At 47.3% G+C, this 24,414-nt stretch overlaps 1 protein-coding gene across 2 annotated transcripts in view; it reads right to left on the bottom strand.

Moving 5' to 3' along the window:
• MFSD1 (major facilitator superfamily domain containing 1) overlaps positions 1–24,414 on the bottom strand; it is a 102,612-nt gene that overhangs the window by 22,507 nt on the left and 55,691 nt on the right. For both annotated transcript variants that reach the window (XM_063916146.1, XM_063916144.1), the window contains exons 6-15: positions 24,192–24,300; positions 22,576–22,678; positions 21,625–21,723; positions 21,261–21,372; positions 8,709–8,765; positions 8,418–8,574; positions 7,450–7,547; positions 7,123–7,235; positions 6,752–6,799; positions 5,676–5,736 (exon numbers count right to left, since the gene is read on the bottom strand). In XM_063916146.1, the coding sequence (XP_063772216.1) occupies positions 5,676–5,736; positions 6,752–6,799; positions 7,123–7,235; positions 7,450–7,547; positions 8,418–8,574; positions 8,709–8,765; positions 21,261–21,372; positions 21,625–21,723; positions 22,576–22,678; positions 24,192–24,300 (957 nt within the window). The remainder of the gene's footprint in view (positions 1–5,675; positions 5,737–6,751; positions 6,800–7,122; positions 7,236–7,449; positions 7,548–8,417; positions 8,575–8,708; positions 8,766–21,260; positions 21,373–21,624; positions 21,724–22,575; positions 22,679–24,191; positions 24,301–24,414) is intronic.

Below are 24,414 nucleotides of genomic sequence, written 5' to 3'. Positions count from 1 at the left end.
GGATACTGTGCCCGGACGAGCGTACACAATAAGGAAGGATTTTGAATCCCGGGTAAGACTCATTACCAGCCACACCAATCACACCGTACAACTTGTGATCTGAACCCAGTTAACAGCATGATAACAGAAGGAGCCTCTGAAAAGATGGCTCACAACAACAATAACCCGATTTTTGTAACAATAACTATGTACAAGTAATGCAGACAATCCGCACTTGGGATGGGCGCCCAGCATCCACTACGGACTACGAGAAATAGAATTATCGGTAAGTAAATTCTTATTTTCTCTAACGTCCTAGTGGATGCTGGGGACTCCGAAAGGACCATGGGGATTATACCAAAGCTCCCAAACGGGCGGGAGAGTGCGGATGACTCTGCAGCACCGAATGAGAGAACTCCAGGTCCTCCTCAGCCAGGGTATCAAATTTGTAGAATTTAGCAAACGTGTTTGCCCCTGACCAAGTAGCTGCTCGGCAAAGTTGTAAAGCCGAGACCCCTCGGGCAGCCGCCCAAGATGAGCCCACTTTCCGTGTGGAATGGGCTTTTACAGATTTTGGCTGTGGCAGGCCTGCCACAGAATGTGCAAGCTGAATTGTACTACAAATCCAACGAGCAATCGTCTGCTTAGAAGCAGGAGCACCCAGCTTGTTGGGTGCATACAGGATAAACAGCGAGTCAGATTTTCTGACTCCAGCCGTCCTGGAAACATATATTTTCAGGGCCCTGACTACGTCCAGCAACTTGGAATCCTCCAAGTCCCTAGTAGCCGCAGGCACCACAAAAGGTTGGTTTAAGTGAAATGCTGAAACCACCTTAGGGAGAAATTGAGGACGAGTCCTCAATTCTGCCCTGTCCGTATGAAAAATTAGGTAAGGGCTTTTATAAGATAAAGCCGCCAATTCTGATACACGCCTGGCTGAAGCCAGGGATAACAGCATTACCACTTTCCAAGTGAGATATTTCAAGTCCACAGTGGTGAGTGGTTCAAACCAATGTGATTTTAGGAATCCCAACACTACATTGAGATCCCAAGGTGCCACTGGAGGCACAAAAGGAGGCTGTATATGCAGTACTCCCTTGACAAACGTCTGAACTTCAGGTACAGAAGCTAGTTCTTTTTGGAAGAATATCGACAGGGCCGAAATTTGAACCTTAATGGACCCTAATTTGAGGCCCATAGACAGTCCTGTTTGCAGGAAATGCAGGAATCGACCCAGTTGAAATTCCTCCGTAGGGGCCTTCCTGGCCTCGCACCACGCAACATATTTACGCCAAATACGGTGATAATGTTGTACGGTTACATCCTTCCTGGCTTTGATCAGGGTAGGGATGACTTCATCCGGAATGCCTTTTTCCTTCAGGATCCGGCGTTCAAACGCCATGCCGTCAAACGCAGCCGCGGTAAGTCTTGGAACAGACAGGGTCCTTGTTGGAGCTGGTCCCTTCTTAGAGGTAGAGGCCACGGATCCTCCGTGAGCATCTCTTGAAGTTCCGGTTACCAAGTCCTTCTTGGCCAATCCGGAGCCACGAATATAGTGCTTACTCCTCTCCTTGGGTATGAGAGGCAGAGGAGGGAACACATACACTGACTGGTACACCCACAGTGTTACCAGAGCGTCTACAGCTATTGCCTGAGGGTCCCTTGACCTGGCGCAATACCTGTCGAGTTTTTTTCCAACGGTTTATAATCATGTGGAAGACTTCTGGGTGAAGTCCCCACTCTCCCGGGTGGAGGTCGTGCTGAGGAAGTCTGCTTCCCAGTTGTCCACTCCCGGAATGAATACTGCTGACAGTGCTATCCCATGATTTTCTGCCCAGCGAAGAATCCTTGCAGCTTCTGTCATTGCCCTTCTGCTTCTTGTGCCACCCTGTCTGTTTACGTGGGTGACTGCCGTGATGTTGTCCGACTGGATCAACACCGGCTGTCCTTGAAGCAGAGGTCTTGCTAAGCTTAGAGCATTGTAAATGTCCCTTAGCTTCAGGATATTTATGTGAAGTGATGTCTCCAGGCTTGACCATAAGTCCTGGATATTCCTTCCCTGTGTGACTGCTCCCCAGCCTCGCAGGCTGGCATCCGTGGTTACCAGGACCCAGTCCTGAATGCCGAATCTGCGGCCCTCTAGAAGATGAGCACTCTGCAACCACCACAGGAGGGACACCCTTGTCCTTGGTGACAGGGTTATCCGCTGATGCATCTGAAGATGCGACCCGGACCATTTGTCCAGCAGGCCCCACTGGAAAGTTCTTGCGTGGAATCTGCCGAATGGGATTGCTTCGTAGGAAGCCACCATTTTACCCAGAACCCTTGTGCATTGATGCACTGAGACTTGGCTCGGTTTGAGGAGGTTCCTGACTAGCTCGGATAACTCCCTGGCTTTCTCCTCCGGGAGAAACACCTTTTTCTGGACTGTGTCCAGGATCATCCCTAGGAACAGAAGACACGTCGTCGGAACCAGCTGCGATTTTGGAATATTGAGAATCCAATCGTGCTGCCGCAACACTACCTGAGATAGTGCTACACCGACCTCCAACTGTTCCCTGGATCTTACCCTTATCAGGGAATCGTCCAAGTAAGGGATAACTAAAATTCCCTTCCTTCGAAGGAATATCATCATTTCGGCCATTACCTTGGTAAAGACCCGGGGTGCCGTGGACCATCCCTACGGCAGCGTCTGAACTGATAGTGACAGTTCTGTACCATAAACCTGAGGTACCCTTGGTGAGAAGGGTAAATTTTGACATGAAGGTAAGCATCCTTGATGTCCCGAGACATCATGTAGTCCCCTTCTTCCAGGTTCGCAATCACTGCTCTGAGTGACTCAATCTTGAATTTGAACCTCTGTATGTAAGTGTTCAAAGATTTTAGAATCGGTCTCACCGAGCCGTCTGGCTTCGGTACCACAATAGTGTGGAATAATACCCCGTTCCCTGTTGCAGGAGGGGTACCTTGATTATCACCTGCTGGGAATACAGCTTGTGAATGGCTTCCAAAACTGCCTCCCTGTCAGAGGGAGACGTCGGTAAAGTCGACTTTTGGAAACGGCGAGGGGGAGACGTCTCGAATTCCAATATGTACCCCTGAGATATTACCTGAAGGATCCAGGGGTCTACTTGCGAGTGAGCCCACTGCGCACTGAAATTCATTGAGAACGGGCCCCCACCGTGCCTGAGCTTGTAAAGCCCTAGCGTCATACTGAGGGCTTGGCAGAGGCTGGAAAGGGTTTCTGTTCCTGGGAACTGGCTGATCTCTGCAGCCTTTTTCCTCTCCCTCTGTCACGAGCAGAAAAGAGGAACCTTTTGTCCGCTTGCCAACAAAGGACTGCGCCTGATAATACGGCGTCTTATTTTGAGAGGCGACCTGGGGTACAAACGTGGATTTCCCAGCTGTTGCCGTGGCCACCAGGTCTAAAAGACCGACCCCAAATGTCCCCTTTCAAAGGCAATACTTCCAAATGCCGTTTGGAATCCGCATCACCTGACCATTTTACTGGTAGAATTGGACAACGCACTTATACTTGATGCCAGTCGGCAATTATTCCGCTGTGCATCATGCATATATAGAAATGCATCTTTTAAATGCTCTATAGGCAATAATATACTATCCTTATCTAGGATATCAATATTTCCAGTCAGGGAATCCGACCAAGGCAACCCAGCACTGCACCTCCAGGCTGAGGCGATAGCTGGTCACAGTATAACACCAGTATGTGTGTAAATACCTTTTTTGGATACCCTCCTGCTTTCTATCAGCAGGATCCTTAAGGGCGGCCATCTCATGAGAGGGTAGAGCCCTTGTTCTTACAAGCGTGTGAGCGCCTTATCCCCCCTAGGGGGTGTTTCCCAATGCATCCTAACCTCTGGCGGGAAAGGGTATGCAGCCAATACTTTTTAAGAAATTATTAATTGTTATCGGGGGGAAACCCACGCATCATCACACACCTCATTTTATTTCTCAGATTCAGGAAAACTACAGGTAGTTTTTCCCTCACCGAACATAATACCCCTTTTTTTTTGGTGGTACTCGTATTATCAGAAATGTATAAAACATTTTCCATTGTCTCAATCATGTAACGTGTGGCCCTACTGGAAATCACGGTTGTCTCTTCACCGTCGACACAGGAGTCAGTATCCGTGTCGGCGTCTGTATCTGCCATCTGTCTGACGGCCTATGAGACGTCTGGACAGGCACAAGCTGAGTAGCCGGCTGTCTCATGTCAACCACTGTTTTTTTATATAGAGCTGACACTGTCACGTAATTTTCAACAGTACATCCACTCAGGTGTCGACCCCCTAGGGGGTGACATCACTGTTACAGACACTCTGCTCCGTCTCCACATCATTTTTCTCCTCATACATGTCGACACAAACGTACCGACACACAGCACACACACAGGGAATGCTCTGATAGAGGACAGGACCCACTTAGCCCCTTGGGGAGACAGAGGGAGAGTTTGCCAGCACACACCAGAGCGCTATATATGTATAGGGACAACCTTACAATAAGTGTCTATCCCTTATAGCTGCTTATATCTGTTATTTTGCCAAATAAGTGCCCCCCTCTCTTTTTTACCCTGTTTCTGTAGTTGCAGGATGCAGGGGAGATTCTGGGAGCCTTCCTACCAGCGGAGCTGTGTGGGAAAAATGGCGCTGTGTGCTGAGGAGATAGGCCCCGCCCCCTTCACGGCGGGCTCTTCTCCCGCTTTTTTCTGGAAAACTGGCAGGGGTTAAATACATCCATATAGCCCAGGAGCTATATGTGATGTATTTTTTGCCAAATAAGGTAAATTCATTGCTTCCCAGGACGCCCCCCCCCAGCGTCCTGCACCCTCAGTGACCGGAGTGTGAAGTGTGCTGAGAGCAATGGCGCACAGCTGCAGTGCTGTGCGCTACCTTATGAAGACAGGAAAGTCTTCTGCCGCCGATTTATGGACCTCTTCTTGCTTCAGCATCTGTAAGGGGGCCGGCGGCGCGGCTCCGGGACCCATCCATGGCTGGGCCTGTGATCGTCCCTCTGGAGCTAATGTCCAGTAGCCTAAGAAACCCAATCCACTCTGCACGCAGGTCAGTTCGTTTCTCTCCCCTTAGTCCCTCGATGCAGTGAGCCTGTTGCCAGCAGGTCTCACTGAAAATAAAAAACCTATTTAAACTTTTACTCTAAGCAGCTCAGGAGAGCCACCTAGATTGCACCCTTCTCGTTCGGGCACAAAATCTTAACTGAGGCTTGGAGGAGGGTCATAGGGGGAGGAGCCAGTGCACACCAGCTAGTCCTAAAGCTTTTACTTTGTGCCCAGTCTCCTGCGGAGCCGCTATTCCCCATGGTCCTTTCGGAGTCCCCAGCATCCACTAGGACGTTAGAGAAAACCGATAAAGGAATTCTTAAATTTGGACAACCACCCCTAAAGTAACCAGCATGGGGAAGCAAGGAGCTGATAGACTTCCCAACACTGCAGCTTACATCAAGTTATTACCAGTCCAGTCCTCATCAAGCCAGGTCCTTTATAAAGAGGACTTGTGAAATGGAGCAGCAGTGTGACTGGCAGCCCAGTTTAAGATATAGGTGGTGACTGGACATATAGTATTAAGGAGGGTGGTCTCAAAAAGGGAGAGTGCCTTTAAATATAATTTTTTTTTTTAAAGCATACAAGAAACGATACTCATCTAGCCATCAGTACTTACTCAATCTCAGCTTTTTTCTGAAGTTTTTCCCGCTCCCATGAAGATAAATTAAGATCTCCACCTGGGATGAATACAGCATATCAAAATAAGTTGCAATATTGTTTAAGCCATGTCCGGTAGCAAAATATTTTTGGTTTAAGCAACCTTTACTAAATACAGTATGGGGCCTATTCATGTAGAAAACAAAAACGGAATTATTACTTTCCACTATATATCGCATCAGTTCAAAGTGATATACAGCCTTAAGTAGCAATTCATATATACTTACCTTTCCAGTGATGCAATCTGATATCCAAGGTCTCCAGCGGCCCTCTCTTCAGCTGTGAGAAGCGTGGAGGCGAAGGCAGGTCCTTCCTGTACATGCACCGGCTGCTGAGCTCAGGGGAGGCTGCAATGGCTGCTGGGAGTACAGGGGGCGGCGCAAGAACGGATGCTGGGCAGCAGACAGGAAGTAACATCCCTGCCAGTTTCTCATGGAATTTCAGATTACGCCTTCCTGAGATGGCAAATCTGAACACACAAGAGAAGCGGAAAACAGAGCTTTCAGTCCTTAAATGAATCGCACTCGCCATACTAAAGAATGGTGATGTGATTCAGCCATGGAGCGGGGTGCCGCTGAAGCCAGGGACTTCTCCCCCATAACCTGCTCTATGAATAGCACAAAGCAGTGGAAAGACCTGTTTACCACAAAACAGGGCACTTCTCAGCTTCATGAAAAGACACCAGTATATCTTCAAAAAAAGGGATATGCAAATATTTCCAACCTTCCGCATGCTTCACTATGCCAATGACCTCCTCCTCCTCGTCTCCGAATCTAGTATATAGGACTTTTCCTCTGTTGCTCCGAAACCTCTGCAAGGCCCTCCCAAACCCAGTCAGACATGCCTCAACTTCCTAACCTTTCAACATGATCAATCTCATCACCCCTCCTTTTACCCTTCCAACCTTAAAGACAGCAGGAAATAAATACTATTACCCCACGTCATGCATGACACTTACACATAAGCACACAATGTAACTATGCAGAGGTCTTTAGATGTACAAGAAAATATATTTTAAATATACTACTTTCTTACCTCTAAGGAGGTTGACAAAATACAGCATAAACACAGCGATAATGGCCACTGCAATGATAATACAAAGGAAAAAAGATCAACTGCAAATAATTATTTTGAAGTAATTCTTTAACAAACATGTACAAAATCAAAAGGGCCCAGCCTGAATTCAGAGCTACAAACTAGCATGGATAGTAATACAGAGGTCTAACGTCCCATTAACACAAAAGAGTACCTACAGCTAACTAGATGCAGATACAGATATACATAGCTACTATATGGATAGAAGAAACATCAAGCTAGGTGCAATGGAGGCTGTGCGGTAATGATGGATTGCAGAGAACATAAACTGAAACCTTCATGGTTACATTAAGTGAGAATGGAAAGCTTACTGCAAATGCAAGCACTGAAGAAGACTTCTAGGAACAGATATCCTCGGGAGTCCAGAATAACACCTGCAACGATGGCAATAATGGCAAGACCCAGGTTCTGTATGGACTGCATGCTGCAAGACAGATCCGGAGAGTGTATCACATATGGTCAGATGATCATGGACCTATGAATACTGTATACCACAGAAGCTGCATACTCACAAGTGCCACATCTACCCAAAAAATAATTATATAAAAAGGTTTCCATTAACAGTGACTGAAAAGTATACTTTATACGGATAGAATGTATTCGAGAAAAGAGAATGCTGGGAGAGAATCCATACTTACAATCCATATGCTGTACCCAGTTGATGCTCTGGAACAACAAAGGCCACCATAGGCCACAAAGCACAGGCCAAAAGAGAATAGGAAACCCCCAATAAACTCTGTGGAAAGAAATAACTTATGTCATGAAGATTACACATACACAAAAAGCGCCAGCTTCTCATCTTATATAGCCCATACCTTGCAGGGAAGAAAAAGTGGTAAGAAATACATAAAGTAGTGATGCAGCGCTCAAGGCCACAGACATAAAAAGGTCATTTTTGTACATACACAAAAAGCAGGAAAGAGACAAGTAGACCTGGGAACAGAAACACTATGTACAAATTTGTTTCCGATTCCCCTGTATCTGTTTTGTCCCACAATGCAAGTGTACCAGGACAATAACTTTCACTCCTGCTGCCAGCGGGCTGACACTCCGCCTTCACCACAGCAAAGGTCAGTAATTAAGAGTTGAATTAATTGTCAATGAAGAGCTGAGTTAACAAGATGCAGTCAAACTGCAGCTGGTCTAGATCAAAAAATTTACTTTTCTCTCAGTGGACCATACTGCCAAATCTGAGATCTTGCCATAGGAGCTCTATAAGCAACAAAAACAAACCTATTGTAACCAAAACCTACCGGTTATGCAAGTCGGGATAACGAACAAAAAAGTTAAATGTTAAAATTAGCAGGGCCGTAACTAGGGATGGGAGAGCGGTGTCGCCAACCAGGATGCAGGTCTACCAACATGCCCCACCTGGCACAAATATTTGTCATGTAGGGTGCCTAGTGTCTGGTGCATCATTAGGAAACTACAGCTGCAACTGAAGAGCTGTCTAAAGCGTTCTTAGGAAGCTCCAGGCGCTGAGTTCATCCTGACACCACACTGTCGTTCTGCTATGGATCTAGTTAGCGGTTTATGAACAGAATTGGTGTTTGGTGCTCATTAAAGAAGCAAAGGATATTGTAAATTAACAACTGTCCATACTTACCATAGCAATCCATGGATTCCAGAAAGTGAACGCCAACATGAGGTGGGCAGCAAGAGTCGCCACAACTGCAACCATCACCCAAATTATGTTTTTCCCTACCCGGTCAACTACAAATCCAAATACCGGGGACAGTGGTGCAGAGATGATGTAAACCACACTATAAATAGGAGAGAAAAGAACATTATGTAGAGACATGTTCAAAGTGTTCAATTACGGTGTAAAGAGGGGATTCTCTTGGACATGAGCCAACTAATAAAGAACCCCTTTAGTAACTGCAGCACATTTGCATACCTGTTTATTGCTCCAGCTTGGAGGGGAGAAAACTGGTATTTCTCAATGAAGAAAACTCTATGAAAAGACAAAAACAGAAAGATCAACAAACCCGTAGTCACATCTCATAATGTATTTTTACATTAGCTAGGATACAGTATTAATGGAAATAGTGAAATGCAATCCCATCAATTGACTACAACCCAGTAAGTACATGCATCATTTTTTTTTTTTATCAGTTATGACAGGCCTGGCCAACCTGTGGCTCTTTAGCTGTTGTGAGACTACACATCCCAGAATGCCCTGCCACCGTTTTAGCATTCCCTAACAGCAACACTTTGGCAAGGCATTTTGGGACTTGTAGTTTCACAACAGCTGGAGAGCCACAGGTTGGCCAGGCCTGAGTTATGAGAAGGTTGTATTAATGGTCTACGAAATGTTAATTTGACAAAACGCAGGTTTGGAATTTCAGCTTGTGCAGTTCCAAAAGCAAATACACGGTTATAACTAAATCACAAGGTAATAATAAGAATTTACTCACCGGTAATTCTATTTCTCGTAGTCCGTAGTGGATGCTGGGACTCCGTAAGGACCATGGGGAATAGCGGCTCCGCAGGAGACTGGGCACAACTAAAGAAAGCTTTAGGACTACCTGGTGTGCACTGGCTCCTCCCACTATGACCCTCCTCCAAGCCTCAGTTAGGATACTGTGCCCGGAAGAGCTGACACAATAAGGAAGGATTTTGAATCCCGGGTAAGACTCATACCAGCCACACCAATCACACCGTATAACTCGTGATACCATATCCAGTTAACAGTATGAAATTTAACTGAGCCTCTCAACATATGGCTCATAACAATAACCCTTTAGTGAACAATAACTATGTACAAGTATTGCAGACAATCCGCACTTGGGACGGGCGCCCAGCATCCACTACGGACTACGAGAAATAGAATTACCGGTGAGTAAATTCTTATTTTCTCTGACGTCCTAGTGGATGCTGGGAACTCCGTAAGGACCATGGGGATTATACCAAAGCTCCCAAACGGGCAGGAGAGTGCGGATGACTCTGCAGCACCGAATGAGAGAACTCAAGGTCCTCCTCAGCCAGGGTATCAAATTTGTAGAATTTTGCAAACGTGTTTGCCCCTGACCAAGTAGCAGCTCGGCAAAGTTGTAAAGCCGAGACCCCTCGGGCAGCCGTCCAAGATGAGCCCACCTTCCTTGTAGAATGGGCTTTTACTGATTTAGGATGCGGCAGTCCAGCCGCAGAATGCGCCAGCTGAATTGTGCTACAAATCCAGCGAGCAATAGTCTGCTTAGAAGCAGGAGCACCCAGTTTGTTGGGTGCATACAGGATAAATAGCGAGTCAGTTTTCCTGACTCCAGCCGTCCTGGAAACATAAATTTTCAAGGCCCTGACTACGTCCAGTAACTTGGAATCCTCCAAGTCGCTAGTAGTCGCAGGCACTACAATAGGTTGGTTCAAGTGAAAAGCAGATACCACCTTAGGGAGAAACTGGGGACGAGTCCTCAATTCTGCCCTATCCATATGGAAAATCAGATAAGGGCTTTTAAATGACAAAGCCGCCAATTCTGATACACGCCTGGCCGAAGCCAAGGCCAATAACATGACCACTTTCCACGTGAGATATTTTAGATCCACGGTCTTTAGTGGCTCAAACCAATGTGATTTTAGGAAATTCAACACCACGTTGAGATCCCAGGGTGCCACTGGAGGCACAAAGGGGGGCTGAATATGCAGCACTCCTTTTACAAATGTCTGAACTTCAGGTAGTGAAGCTAGTTCTTTTTGGAAGAAAATCGACAGAGCCGATATCTGTACCTTAATGGAGCCTAATTTTAGGCCCATAGTCACTCCTGCCTGTAGGAAGTGCAGAAAATCGACCCAGCTGAAATTCCTCTGTTGGGGCCTTATTGGCCTCACACCAAGCAACATATTTCCGCCATATGCGGTGATAATGTTTTACCGTTACATCTTTCCTGGCTTTAATCAGCGTAGGAATGACATCCTCCGGAATGCCCTTTTCCTTTAGGATCTGGCGTTCAACCGCCATGCCGTCAAACGCAGCCGCGGTAAGTCTTGGAACAGACAGGGCCCCTGCTGCAGCAGGTCCTGTCTGAGCGGCAGAGGCCATGGGTCCTCTGAGATCATCTCTTGAAGTTCCGGGTACCAAGCTCTTCTTGGCCAATCCGGAACCACGAGTATTGTCCTTACTCCTCGTTTTCTTAGTATTCTCAGTACCTTTGGTATGAGAGGCAGAGGAAAGAACACATAAACTGACTAGTACACCCACGGTGTCACTAGAGCGTCCACCGCTATCGCCTGAGGGTCTCTTGACCTGGCGCAATATCTCTCCAGTATTTTGTTTAGGCGGGACGCCATCATGTCCACCTGTGGCCGTTCCCAACGATTTACAATCAGTGTGAAGACTTCTGGATGAAGTCCCCACTCTCCCGGGTGGAGGTCGTGCCTGCTGAGGAAGTCTGCTTCCCAGTTGTCCACTCCCGGAATGAACACTGCTGACAGTGCTAGCACGTGATTTTCCGCCCATCGGAGAATCCTTGTGGCTTCTGCCATTGCCGTCCTGCTTCTTGTGCCGCCCTGTCGGTTTACATGGGCGACCGCCGTGATGTTGTCTGACTGGATCAGTACCGGCTGGTGTAGAAGCAGGGGTTTTGCCTGACTTAGGGCATTGTGAATGGCCCTTAGTTCTAGAATATTTATGTGTAGGGAAGTCTCCTGACTCGACCAAAGTCCTTGGGAGTTTCTTCCCTGTGTGACTGCCCCCCCAGCCTCGAAGGCTGGCATCCGTGGTCACCAGGACCCAGTCCTGTATGCCGAATCCGCGGCCCTCGAGAAGATGAGCACTCTGCAGCCACCACAGCAGAGACACCCTGGTTCTTGGAGACAGGGTTATTAGCCGATGCATCTGAAGATGCGATCCGGACCATTGGTCCAACAGGTCCCACTGAAAGATTCTGGCATGGAACCTGCCGAAAGGAATTGCTTCGTAAGAAGCCACCATCTTTCCCAGGACTCGCGCGCAGTGATGCACCGACACCTGTTTTGGTTTCAGGAGGTCTCTGACTAGAGATGACAGCTCCTTGGCTTTCTCCTCCGGGAGAAACACTTTTTTCTGGACTGTGTCCAGAATCATTCCCAGGAACAGTCGACGTGTCGTCGGAACCAGCTGTGACTTTGGAATATTCAGAATCCAACCGTGCTGGTGTAGCACCTCCTGAGATAGTGCTACTCCTACCAACAACTGCTCCCTGGATCTCGCCTTTATTAGGAGATCGTCCAAGTACGGGATAATTAAAACTCCCTTTTTTCGAAGGAGTATCATCATTTCCGTAATTACCTTGGTAAACACCCTCGGTGCCGTGGGCAGCGTCTGGAATTGGTAATGGCAATTTTGTACCGCAAATCTGAGGTACTCCTGGTGAGGATGATAAATGGGGACATGCAGGTAAGCATCCTTGATGTCCAGGGATACCATGTAATCCCCCTCGTCCAGGCTTGCAATAACCGCCCTGAGCGATTCCATCTTGAACTTGAATTTTTTTATGTATGTGTTCAAGGATTTCAAATTTAAAATGGGTCTCACCGAACAGTCCGGTTTCGGTACCACAAACAGTGTGGAATAGTAACCCCGTCCTTGTTGAAGTAGGGGCACCTTGACTATCACCTGCTGAGAATACAGCTTGTGAATTGCCTCTAGCACAGCCTCCCTGCCTGAGGGAGTTGTCGGCAAGGCAGATTTGAGGAAACGGCGGGGGGGGGGGGGGGGGGGGAATTCCAGCTTGTACCCCTGAGATACTACTTGCAAGATCCAGGGATCCACCTGTGAGCGAGCCCACTGATCGCTGAAATTTTTGAGGCGGCCCCCCACCGTACCTGGCTCCGCCTGTGGAGCCCCACCGTCATGCGGTGGACTTGGAAGAAGCGGGCGAGGACTTTTGCTCCTGGGAACCTGCTGTTTGTTGCAGCCTTTTTCCCCTACCTCTGCCTCTGGACAGAAAGGACCCGCCTTTTCCTTGTCTGTTTCTCTGGGTCCGAAAGGACTGTACCTGATAAAACGGCGCTTTTTTAGGCTGTGAGGGAACCTGGGGTAAAAATGCTGACTTCCCAGCTGTCGCTGTGGAAACTAGGTCCGAGAGACCATCCCCGAATAACTCCTCACCCTTATAAGGCAAAACTTCCATGTGCCTTTTGGAATCTGCATCCCCTGTCCACTGCAGAGTCCATAAGCCTCTCCTAGCAGAAATGGACAATGCACTTATTTTAGATGCCAGCCGGCAGATCTCCCTCTGTGCATCTCTCATGTATAAGACTGAGTCTTTTATATGCTCTATGGTTAGGAGAATAGTGTCCCTGTCTAGGGAGTCAATATTTTCTGACAGTGAACCTGACCATGCAGCGGCAGCACTGCACATCCATGCTGACGCAATAGCTGGTCTAAGTATAATGCCTGAGTGTGTATATACAGACTTCAGGATCGCCTCCTGCTTTCTATCCGCAGGCTCCTTTAGGGCGGCCGTATCCGGAGACGGAAGTGCCACCTTTTTAGACAAACGTGTGAGCGCTTTATCCCCCCTAGGAGGTGTTTCCCAACGTGCCCTATCCTCTGGCGGGAAAGGGAACGCCATTAGCAATTTTTTAGGGATTACCAATCTTTTATCGGGGAAAGCCCACGCTTCTTCACACACTTCATTTAAATTCTTCAGATGGGGGAAAAAATAAGAATTTACTTACCGATAATTCTATTTCTCGTAGTCCGTAGTGGATGCTGGGGACTCCGTCAGGACCATGGGGATTAGCGGCTCCGCAGGAGACAGGGCACAAAAGTAAAAGCTTTAGGATCAGGTGGTGTGCACTGGCTCCTCCCCCTATGACCCTCCTCCAAGCCTCAGTTAGGATACTGTGCCCGGACGAGCGTACACAATAAGGAAGGATTTTGAATCCCGGGTAAGACTCATACCAGCCACACCAATCACACTGTACAACCTGTGATCTGAACCCAGTTAACAGCATGATAACAGCGGAGCATCTGAAAAGATGGCTCACAACAATAATAACCCGATTTTTGTAACAATAACTATGTACAAGTATTGCAGACAATCCGCACTTGGGATGGGCGCCCAGCATCCACTACGGACTACGAGAAATAGAATTATCGGTAAGTAAATTCTTATTTTCTCTGACGTCCTAAGTGGATGCTGGGGACTCCGTCAGGACCATGGGGATTATACCAAAGCTCCCAAACGGGCGGGAGAGTGCGGATGACTCTGCAGCACCGAATGAGAGAACTCCAGGTCCTCCTCAGTCAGGGTGTGCCCCTGACCAAGTATCAGCTCGGCAAAGTTGTAAAGCCGAGACCCCTCGGGCAGCCGCCCAAGATGAGCCCACCTTCCTTGTAGAATGGGCATTTACATATTTTGGCTGTGGCAGGCCTGCCACAGAATGTGCAAGCTGAATTGTACTACACATCCAACTAGCAATCGTCTGCTTAGAAGCAAGAGCACCCAGTTTGTTGGGTGCATACAGGATAACAGCATGTCAGTTTTCCTGACTCCAGCCGTCCTGGAAACTATATTTTCAGGGCCCTGACAACATCTAGCAACTTGGAGTCCTCCAAGTCCCTAGTAGCCGCAGGTACCACAATAAGCTGGTTCGGGTGAAACACTGACACCACCTTAGGGAGAAACTGGGGATGAGTCCGCAGCTCTGCCCTGTCCGAATGGACAATCAGATATGGGCTTTTTTGAGACAAACGCCGCCAATTCTGACACTCGCCTGGCCGAGGCCAGGGCCAACAGCATGGTCACTTTCCCTGTGAGATATTTCAAATCCACAGATTTGAGCGGTTTAAACCAATGTGATTTTAGGAATCCCAGAACTACGTTGAGATCCCACAGTGCCACTGGAGGCACAAAAGGGGGTTGTATATGCAGTACTCCCTTGACAAACTTCTGGACTTCAGGAACTGAAGCCAATTCTTTCTGGAAGAAAATCGACAGGGCCGAAATTTGAACCTTAATGGACCCCAATTTGAGGCCCATAGACACTCCTGTTTGCAGGAAATGCAGGAAACGACAGAGTTGAAATTTCTTCATGGGGCCTTCCTGGCCTCACACCACGCAACATATTTTCGCCACATGTGGTGATAATGTTGTGCGGTCACCTCCTTCCTGGCTTTGACCAGGGTAGGAATGACCTCTTCCGGAATGCCTTTTTCCCTTAGGATCCGGCGTTCAACCGTCATGCCGTCAAACGCAGCCGCGGTAAGTCTTGGAACAGACATGGTACTTGCTGAAGCAAGTCCCTTCTTAGCGGCAGAGGCCATGAGTCCTCTGTGAGCATCTCTTGAAGTTCCGGGTACCAAGTCCTTCTTGGCCAATCCGGAGCCACGAGTATAGTTCTTACTCCTCTACGTCTTATAATTCTCAATACCTTGGGTATGAGAAGCAGAGGAGGGAAGACATACACCGACTGGTACACCCACGGTGTTACCAGAACGTCCACAGCTATTGCCTGAGGGTCTTTTGACCTGGCGCAATACTTGTCCAGTTTTTTGTTCAGGCGGGACGCCATCATGTCCACCTTTGGTCTTTTCCAACGGTTCACAATCATGTGGAAGACTTCCCGATGAAGTCCCCACTCTCCCGGGTGGAGGTTGTGCCTGCTGAGGAAGTCTGCTTCCCAGTTGTCCACTCCCGGAATGAACACTGCTGACAGTGCTATCACATGATTTTCCGCCCAGCGAAAAATCCTTGCAGTTTCTGCCATTGCCCTCCTGCTTCTTGTGCCGCCCTGTCTGTTTACGTGGGCGACTGCCGTGATGTTGTCCCACTGGATCAATACCGGCTGACCTTGAAGCAGAGGTCTTGCTAAGCTTAGAGCATTGTAAATTGCCCTTAGCTCCAGTATATTTATGTGGAGAAAAATCTCCAGACTTGATCACACTCCCTGGAAATTTTTTCCCTGTGTGACTGCTCCCCAGCCTCTCAGGCTGGCCTCCGTGGTCACCAGCATCCAATCCTGAATGCCGAATCTGCGGCCCTCTAGAAGATGAGCACTCTGTAACCACCACAGGAGAGACACCCTTGTCCTTGGAGATAGGGTTATCCGCTGATGCATCTGAAAATGCGATCCGGACCATTTGTCCAGCAGATCCCACTGAAAAGTTCTTGCGTGGAATCTGCCGAATGGAATCGCTTCGTAATAAGCCACCATTTTTCCCAGGACTCTTGTGCAATGATGCACTGACACTTTTCCTGGTTTTAGGAGGTTCCTGACTAGCTCGGATAACTCCCTGGCTTTCTCCTCCGGGAGAAACACCTTTTTCTGGACTGTGTCCAGAACCATCCCTAGGAACAGCAGACGTGTCGTCGGAAACGGCTGCGATTTTGGATATTTAGAATCCACCCGTGCTGTCGTAGAACTACTTGAGATAGTGCTACTCCGACTTCCAACTGTTCTCTGGACCTTGCCCTTATCAGGAGATCGTCCAAGTAAGGGATAATTAAGACGCCTTTTCTTTGAAGAAGAATCATCATTTCGGCCATTACTTTGGTAAAGACCCGGGGTGCCGTGGACAATCCAAACGGCAGCGTCTGAAACCGATAGTGACAGTTCCGTACCACGAACCTGAGGTACCCTTGGTGAGAAGGGCAATTTGGGACATGGAGGTAAGCATCCTTGATGTCCAGGGACACCATATAGTCCTGGTTCGCTATCACTGCTCTGAGTGACTCCATCTTGATTTGAACCTTTAGAATAGGTCTCACCGAGCCGTCTGGCTTCAGTACCACAATATAGTGTGGAATAATACCCCTTTCCTTGTTGTAGGAGGGGTACTTTGATTATCACCTGCTGGGTGAATTGTTTCCAATACTGCCTCCCTGTCGGAGGAAGACGTTGGTAAAGCAGACATCAGGAGCCTGCGAGGGGGAGACGTCTCGAATCTCCAGTCTGTACCCCTGGGATACTACTTGTAGGATCCAGGGGTCCACTTGCGAGTGAGCCCACTACGCGCTGAAACTCTTGAGACGACCCCCCACCGCACTTGAGTCCGCTTGTACGGCCCCAGCGTCATGCTGAGGACTTGGCAGAAGCTGTGGAGGGCTTCTGTTCCTGGGAATGGGCTGCCTGCTGCAGTCTTTTTCCCTTTCCTCTATCCCTGGGCAGATATGACTGGCCTTTTGCCCGCTTGCCCTTATGGGGACGAAAGGACTGAGGCTGAAAAGACGGTGTCTTTTTCTGCTGAGATGTGATTTGGGGTAAAAAAGGTGGATTTTCCAGCTGTTGCCGAGGCCACCAGGTCCGATGGACCGACCCCAAATAACTCCTCCCCTTTATACGGCAATACTTCCATGTGCCGTTTGGAATCTGCATCACCTGACCACTGTCGTGTCCATAAACATCTTCTGGCAGATATGGACATCGCACTTACTCTTGATGCCAGAGTGCAAATATCCCTCTGTGCATCTCGCATATATAGAAATGCATCCTTTAAATGCTCTATAGTCAATAAAATACTGTCCCTGTCAAGGGTATCAATATTTTCAGTCAGGGAATCCGACCAAGCCACCCCAGCGCTGCACATCCAGGCTGAGGCGATCGCTGGTCGCAGTATAACACTAGTATGTGTGTATATACCTTTTTAGGTTATTTTCCAGCCTCTCAGCTGGCTCCTTGAGGGCGGCCCTATCTGGAGACGGTACCGCCACTTGTTTTGATTAGCGTGTGAGCGCCTTATCCACCCTAAAGGGTGTTTCCCAACGCGCCCTAACTTCTGGCGGGAAAAGGTATACCGCCAATAATTTTCTATCGGGGGAAACCCACGCATCATCACACACTTCATTTAATTTATCTGATTCAGGAAAAACTACAGGTAGTTTTTTCACACCCCACATAATACCCTTCTTGTGGTACTTGTAGTATCAGAAATATGTAACACCTCCTTCATTGCCCTTAACATGTAACGTGTGGCCCTAAAGGAAAATACGTTTGTTTCTTCACCGTCGACACTGGAGTCAGTGTCCGTGTCTGTGTCTGTGTCGACCGACTGAGGTAAATGAGCGTTTTACAGCCCCTGACGGTGTTTGAGACGCCTGGACAGGTACTAATTTGTTTGCCGGCCGTCTCATGTCGTCAACCGACCTTGCAGCGTGTTGACATTATCACGTAATTCCTTAAATAAGCCATCCATTCCGGTGTCGACTCCCTAGAGAGTGACATCACCATTTCAGGCAATTGCTCCGCCTCCTCACCAACATCGTCCTCATACATGTCGACACACACGTACCGACACACAGCACACACACAGGGAATGCTCTGATAGAGGACAGGACCCCACTAGCCCTTTGGGGAGACAGAGGGAGAGTTTGCCAGCACACACCAAAAACGCTATAATTAATTATACAGGGACAACCTTTATATAAGTGTTTTTCCCTTATAGCATTTTAATATATATATACACATATCGCCAAATAAGTGCCCCCCCTCTCTGTTTTAACCCTGTTTCTGTAGTGCAGTGCAGGGGAGAGCCTGGGAGCCTTCCCACCAGCATTTCTGTGAGGGAAAATGGCGCTGTGTGCTGAGGAGAATAGGCCCCGCCCCCTTTTCGGCGGGCTTCTTCTCCCGTTTTTCTGAGACCTGGCAGGGGTTAAATACATCCATATAGCCCCCAGGGGCTATATGTGATGTATTTTTAGCCAGAATAAGGTACTATCATTGCTGCCCAGGGCGCCCCCCCCCAGCGCCCTGCACCCTCAGTGACCGCTGCTATGAAGTGTGCTGACAACAATGGCGCACAGCTGCAGTGCTGTGCGCTACCTTATGAAGACTGAAGAGTCTTCTGCCGCCGTTTCTGGACCTTCACTTTTCGGCATCTGCAAGGGGGGTCGGCGGCGCGGCTCCGGGACGAACCCCAGGGTGAGACCTGTGTTCCGACTCCCTCTGGAGCTAATGGTGTCCAGTAGCCTAAGAAGCCAATCCATCCTGCACGCAGGTGAGTTCACTTCTCTCCCCTAAGTCCCTCGTAGCAGTGAGCCTGTTGCCAGCAGGACTCACTGAAAATAAAAAACCTAACAAACTTTTACTCTAAGCAGCTCTTTAGGAGAGCCACCTAGATTGCACCCTTCTCGGCCGGGCACAAAAATCTAACTGAGGCTTGGAGGAGGGTCATAGGGGGAGGAGCCAGTGCACACCACCTGATCCTAAAGCTTTTACTTTTGTGCCCCGTGTCCTGCGGAGCCGCTAATCCCCATGGTCCTGACGGAGTCCCCAGCATCCACTTAGGACGTCAGAGAAACTACGGGTAGTTTTTTCTCCCCAAACATAATACCCTTTTTAGTGGTACCTGGGTTTATATCCGAAATGTGTAATACCTCCTTCATTGCCTCAATCATGCAACGAATGGCCCTAGTGGACATTAGATTAGATTCGTCGTCGTCGACACTGGTATCAGTATCCGTGTCGACATCTGCGTCTGCCATCTGAGATATCGGGCGTTTTAGAGCCCCTGATGGCCTTTGAGACACCTGGGCAGGCACGAGCTGAGAAGCCGGCTGTCCCGCATTTGGCATGTCGTCAAATTTTTTGTGTAAGGAGTCGACACTTGCACGTAATTCCTTCCATAAAACCATCCACTCAGGTGTCTGCCCCGCAGGGGGTGACATCACTTCTATAGGCATCTGCTCCGCCTCCACATAATTTTCCTCATCAAACATGTCGACACAGCCGTACCGACACACCGCACACACACCGGGAATGCTCTAACAGAGGACAGGACCCCACAGAAGCCCTTTGGGGAGACCGAGAGAGAATATGCCAGCACACACCAGAGCGCTATATAATGCAGGGACTAACTGAATTATGTCCCCTATAGCTGCTATAATATTTACTGCGCCTAAATTTAGTGCCCCCCCCTCTCTTTTTTACCCTTTTCTGTAGTGTAGACTGCAGGGGAGAGCCAGGGAGCTTCCTTCCAGCGGAGCTGTGAGGGAGAAATGGCGCCAGTGTGCTGAGGGAGATAGCTCCGCCCCTTTTTCGCAGACTTTTCTCCCACTTTTTTAAGGATTCTGGCAGGGGTAATTATCACATATATAGCCTCTGGGGCTATATATTGTGATTGTTTTGCCAGCCAAGGTGTTTTTATTGCTGCTCAGGGTGCCCCCCCCAGCGCCCTGCACCCTCAGTGACCGGAGTATGAAGTGTGTATGAGGAGCAATGGCGCACAGCTGCAGTGCTGTGCGCTACCTTGGTGAAGACAGAAGTCTTCACGCCGCAGATTTTCTGGACTTCTTGCTTCTGGCTCTGTAAGGGGGACGGCGGCGCGGCTCCGGGACCGAACACCAAGGCCAGTTCCATGCGGTCGATCCCTCTGGAGCTAATGGTGTCCAGTAGCCTAAGAAGCCCAAGCTAGCTGCAAGCAGGTAGATTCGCTTCTTCTCCCCTTAGTCCCTCGTTGCAGTGAGCCTGTTGCCAGCAGGTCTCACTGTAAAATAAAAAACCTAAAATATACTTTCTTTCTAAGAGCTCAGGAGAGCCCCTAGTGTGCATCCAGCTCGGCCGGGCACAAAAATCTAACTGAGGCTTGGAGGAGGGTCATAGTGGGAGGAGCCAGTGCACACCAGGTAGTCTAAAAGCTTTCTTTTAGTTGTGCCCAGACTCCTGCGGAGCCGCTATTCCCCATGGTCCTTACGGAGTTCCCAGCATCCACTAGGACGTCAGAGAAATACAGTTTGTTAAGAGCTCAATAGTGTGGACAGTAGAACAGTAAATGCACTTAATAAGCAAAGTAACAGAAGCATGATATCAATATACTGATGTAGTGATATCACAAGTCCAGGGATCTCACTTTGAAGAACATTAAACTGATCAACATCAAAGGAATATGAACGGATTCTTCTCCGAAATATTTGTAAATTTGAATGAGTTTGATATTTTGTATATATTAGAATAGAAAGTAGGTATTTACGCAAATACAGGTTGAGTATCCCTTATCCAAAATGCTTGGGACCAGAAGTATTTTGGATATCGGATTTTTCCGTATTTTGGAATAATTGCATACCATAATGAGATATCAAGGCGAATGGACCCAAGTCTAAGCACAGAATGCATTTATGTTTCATATACACCTTATATACACAGCCTGAAGGTCATTTTAGCCAATATTTTTAATAATTTTTTGCATTAAACAAAGTGTGTCTATATTCACACAATTCATTTATGTTTCATCTACACCTTATACACACAGCCTGAAGGTCATTTAATGCAATATTTTTAATAACTCTGTGTATTAAACAAAGTTTGTGTACATTGAGCCATCAGAAAACAAAGGTTTCACTATCACAGTCTCACTCAAAAAAGTCCGTATTTCGGAATATTCCGTATTTCGGAATATTTGGATATGGGATACTCAACCTGTAGTGTGATATTAAACTTTTTTTAAGTGATCTAAAGGTGGAGAAAATGGTTCTGTAAATAGCGTACGCCAAAATATATATACAGGTATTAACAAAAAAAACTGTATACTTACTTTCCAAGTCCAATGAAAGGAAACACGGCTACATAGTAAAACACGCATACTAAAAATATCAACCAGAGACTGAGGGAAAAGTCCTTGACATCCGTAAGCTTAATGACTTCCCCTGGAAAACAGATGGAAAAATAAGGCACATCTTTAAGAATGGAATGAGACACACAGACGCAAGAGCTGACAAATACAAGGCACTCTAATAAGGAGAACCAGTCTCTGATGCATAGTGAACAGTTCCAGAATAGTTATGGCGGGAAATGTCCAAAGCTCATATAATGAAAGAGGGAATAAAATGCTATCGGAAAGCGTACACTTTGCACAGTAACTATTTGCCAGGTTTGAAACAGAGTAACGGATTCCCTACCAGTTTTTCCCTGTTCTTTGTTTAATATTTTTTCAGCTCTTCTGTCCAGGTAACCAAGAACGAAGGCACATATCAAGGAAAACAGACACGTTATTGAGCCTGCAAGAGAGAAAGCAGAACGTAATGTATAAATAATACTACTGGAATGGCAAAAGCAATAAGACACTGGCTACATACAGGCTGTGCTGCTTAAACACTAGATTAGGAAAACCCCTAGAAATTTACAACCTACTCATCGTGAGCTTGTTTTTTTTCCTGACTATATTTAAGAAGCAGCTCTTAAAATGCCAAGCCTAGCTCTCCTGTAGTTACAGTCTACCCCTAACTACACCCCTCAGAATCATTCGTGCTCAGTATTGAAGTGCCTGCGTTATTGCTTTAGATCCGTAGCTACACCCTTTAGAAGAATTACTCCTTATCGTACTGTAATTTAAGTGTTATTTCACGCTAAAGCCTGCCCACCACAGCTGGGGGATAAAAGTAATCCGGTCTCCCAGGTCACTGGCAGCAAGAGAGGCAGGTCATATAACGTGAGCATGGGGCACATCCTAAGGGGTGCTGCAGCTCCTGCTTCTAGTACAAACCATCAGCTAATATAAATATAACCTACGGTATTATTATAGTAAGATCTAAATCATAGAGGTATGGAACAGCTTGCTTTCTCAGGATTAGGATGAACTAAAACATGCTATTGCTGTACAGTTAATGGTCTTTTTTTCCTCTCAAACCTTTGAAGCGTTATTCATATGAACAAGCTCCAATGAGTATGTACAGTATAGCCAAAGCTCCTCATGAATACCAGGCTGAGAATTAAAAACTTGGAGCAAAGATCACTTTCAATGTAATCAAAACTATGAGTTTTCTTCTTATTAACTTATTACTGAATAAAAACAGATAATCCATCTTTTTAGAATTGTTTTCCGCTAAATTAGATTACAGATACATAGTTACCAATCATGAGGGTTACACCAAGTGTAGTGTAGCCTGCTGCCCCCATAGCATCCTTTATCCTCTCGTACACAAGCCCCATGACATTCATATTCACTGTGCTGCCCTGAAATTAGAAACATCATTCATTCTGCTTCTGAAAAATCTAACATCCAGATGACAGCGCATGATACATACATATACACATGCACACAGGGGATGCGGTCAAGATCCCGCCGGATGGAATCCCGGCAGTCGGAATACAGACACCGGAATCCCGACCGGCACAATCCAGACATATTCTCTCCCACTGTGGGTGTCCACGACACCCATAGAGGGAGAATAAATTAGTGTGCAGAGTGTAGCGAGGCACCCTGCCCAAAGCGCGTCGAGCCCGCAAGGGGCTGCGTTGCGCTCGCCCCCGTTGGGATTGTGCCGATCAGGATTCTAGTGTCAGGATTCTGACCGGCGGGATTACGTACGGATACTCATCTACACATAGGGAACACAGGCTACTGTATAAAACCAATTTCACAATTTAAAGAATCCCTACATATTTGATACATAATCCACATCTACTTACAGTTCTATACTTGACAGCAAACAGCTCATACTACTGTATGAATGGACAGATCTGCAGATTGCACCTACATAAACACTATATGATCTACTGTACGACAGTTTGATGCATTTATTTATTAACAGTTTCTTATATAGCGCAGCAAATTCTGTTGCGCTTTACAACTAGACACAAATAGAAGACAAAACCAGTAAAAACAAAACAGACAGAGGTAGGAGGGCCCTGCTCGCAGGCTTACAATCTATGGGGAAATAGGCATTGATACACAAGGATAGGTGCTATCTATTGCATACAGTAGTTGCCCACCAGATTGCAAAGGTTCTTGGTGGGCTGCATGATATCACATCACGGCAGTGATGAACCATCATTCCATGCTGCGTGCAACTACACCACTTTTGCCACAGAGCAGGGGTGGGGAACCTGCGGCCCTCCAGCTGTTGCTTAACTACATATCCCAGCATGCCCTGCAACCGTTTTAGCATGGCCAAATAGCAAAACTGTAGCAGGGCATGCTGGTATGTGTAGTTCAACAACAGCTGGAGGCCCAAAGATTACCCACCCCTGCCATAGAATCTTCCCATTGGATGTGCTGTATGTCCAATGGGATGGCTCCACAGGTGAAGTGGTGTAGATACATCAAACGACGGACTGGGGGTACACACTATATGAAGTGTACAGTATATCGGTCTGATCAGTGTCGGAATGATACATTGGACTAGGGCCTTAGCAAGAACTTTGGAGGAACCATAGCAACATTTTGCAGGTGTACCTCACCATACTTCTAGAGACACCTCTCTGCAGCAGTTGTTAATGTTATGCCCCATAATAGTGCCCTAATTCATTTTCTGAACCATGTTAGTGCCTTAGTTAATGTTATGCCCCATAGTAGTGCCCATAGAAGGCCTCACCCATCCTTGTCAAAACAGTGTGTAGCAGCCATTATTTTACCCAATGACTGCTATGACAATAAGTCTAATTATCCAAGCACTCTGCGTGACAGGTTTGTGTAAACTATTTGTTGATAAACCCTTTACTGGTTCACAGGTCCACAGTAACTCACCACTCTCGCCATACTGAGCTGCAAGCCAAACACCAAGTTCAGCTCCTTCCCTTTGAACCAACTGACCGCATATGTATTCTGAGCAACAGCAAGGGATTCCCCACCAATCCTGCATAAGAACAAGCATGTCGTCAGCACATCCGTGTATACATCATCAGCACATGTAACGGTCATGTGTCACAATGCCTGTGTGCAGAGATTAGCATTATAATGCCTGGTAGGA

This window comes from Pseudophryne corroboree, chromosome 4, assembly GCF_028390025.1.
Source record: "Pseudophryne corroboree isolate aPseCor3 chromosome 4, aPseCor3.hap2, whole genome shotgun sequence".
NCBI classification, from domain to species: domain Eukaryota; kingdom Metazoa; phylum Chordata; class Amphibia; order Anura; family Myobatrachidae; genus Pseudophryne; species Pseudophryne corroboree.
This window is presented reverse-complemented; position numbering and strand designations above follow the sequence as displayed.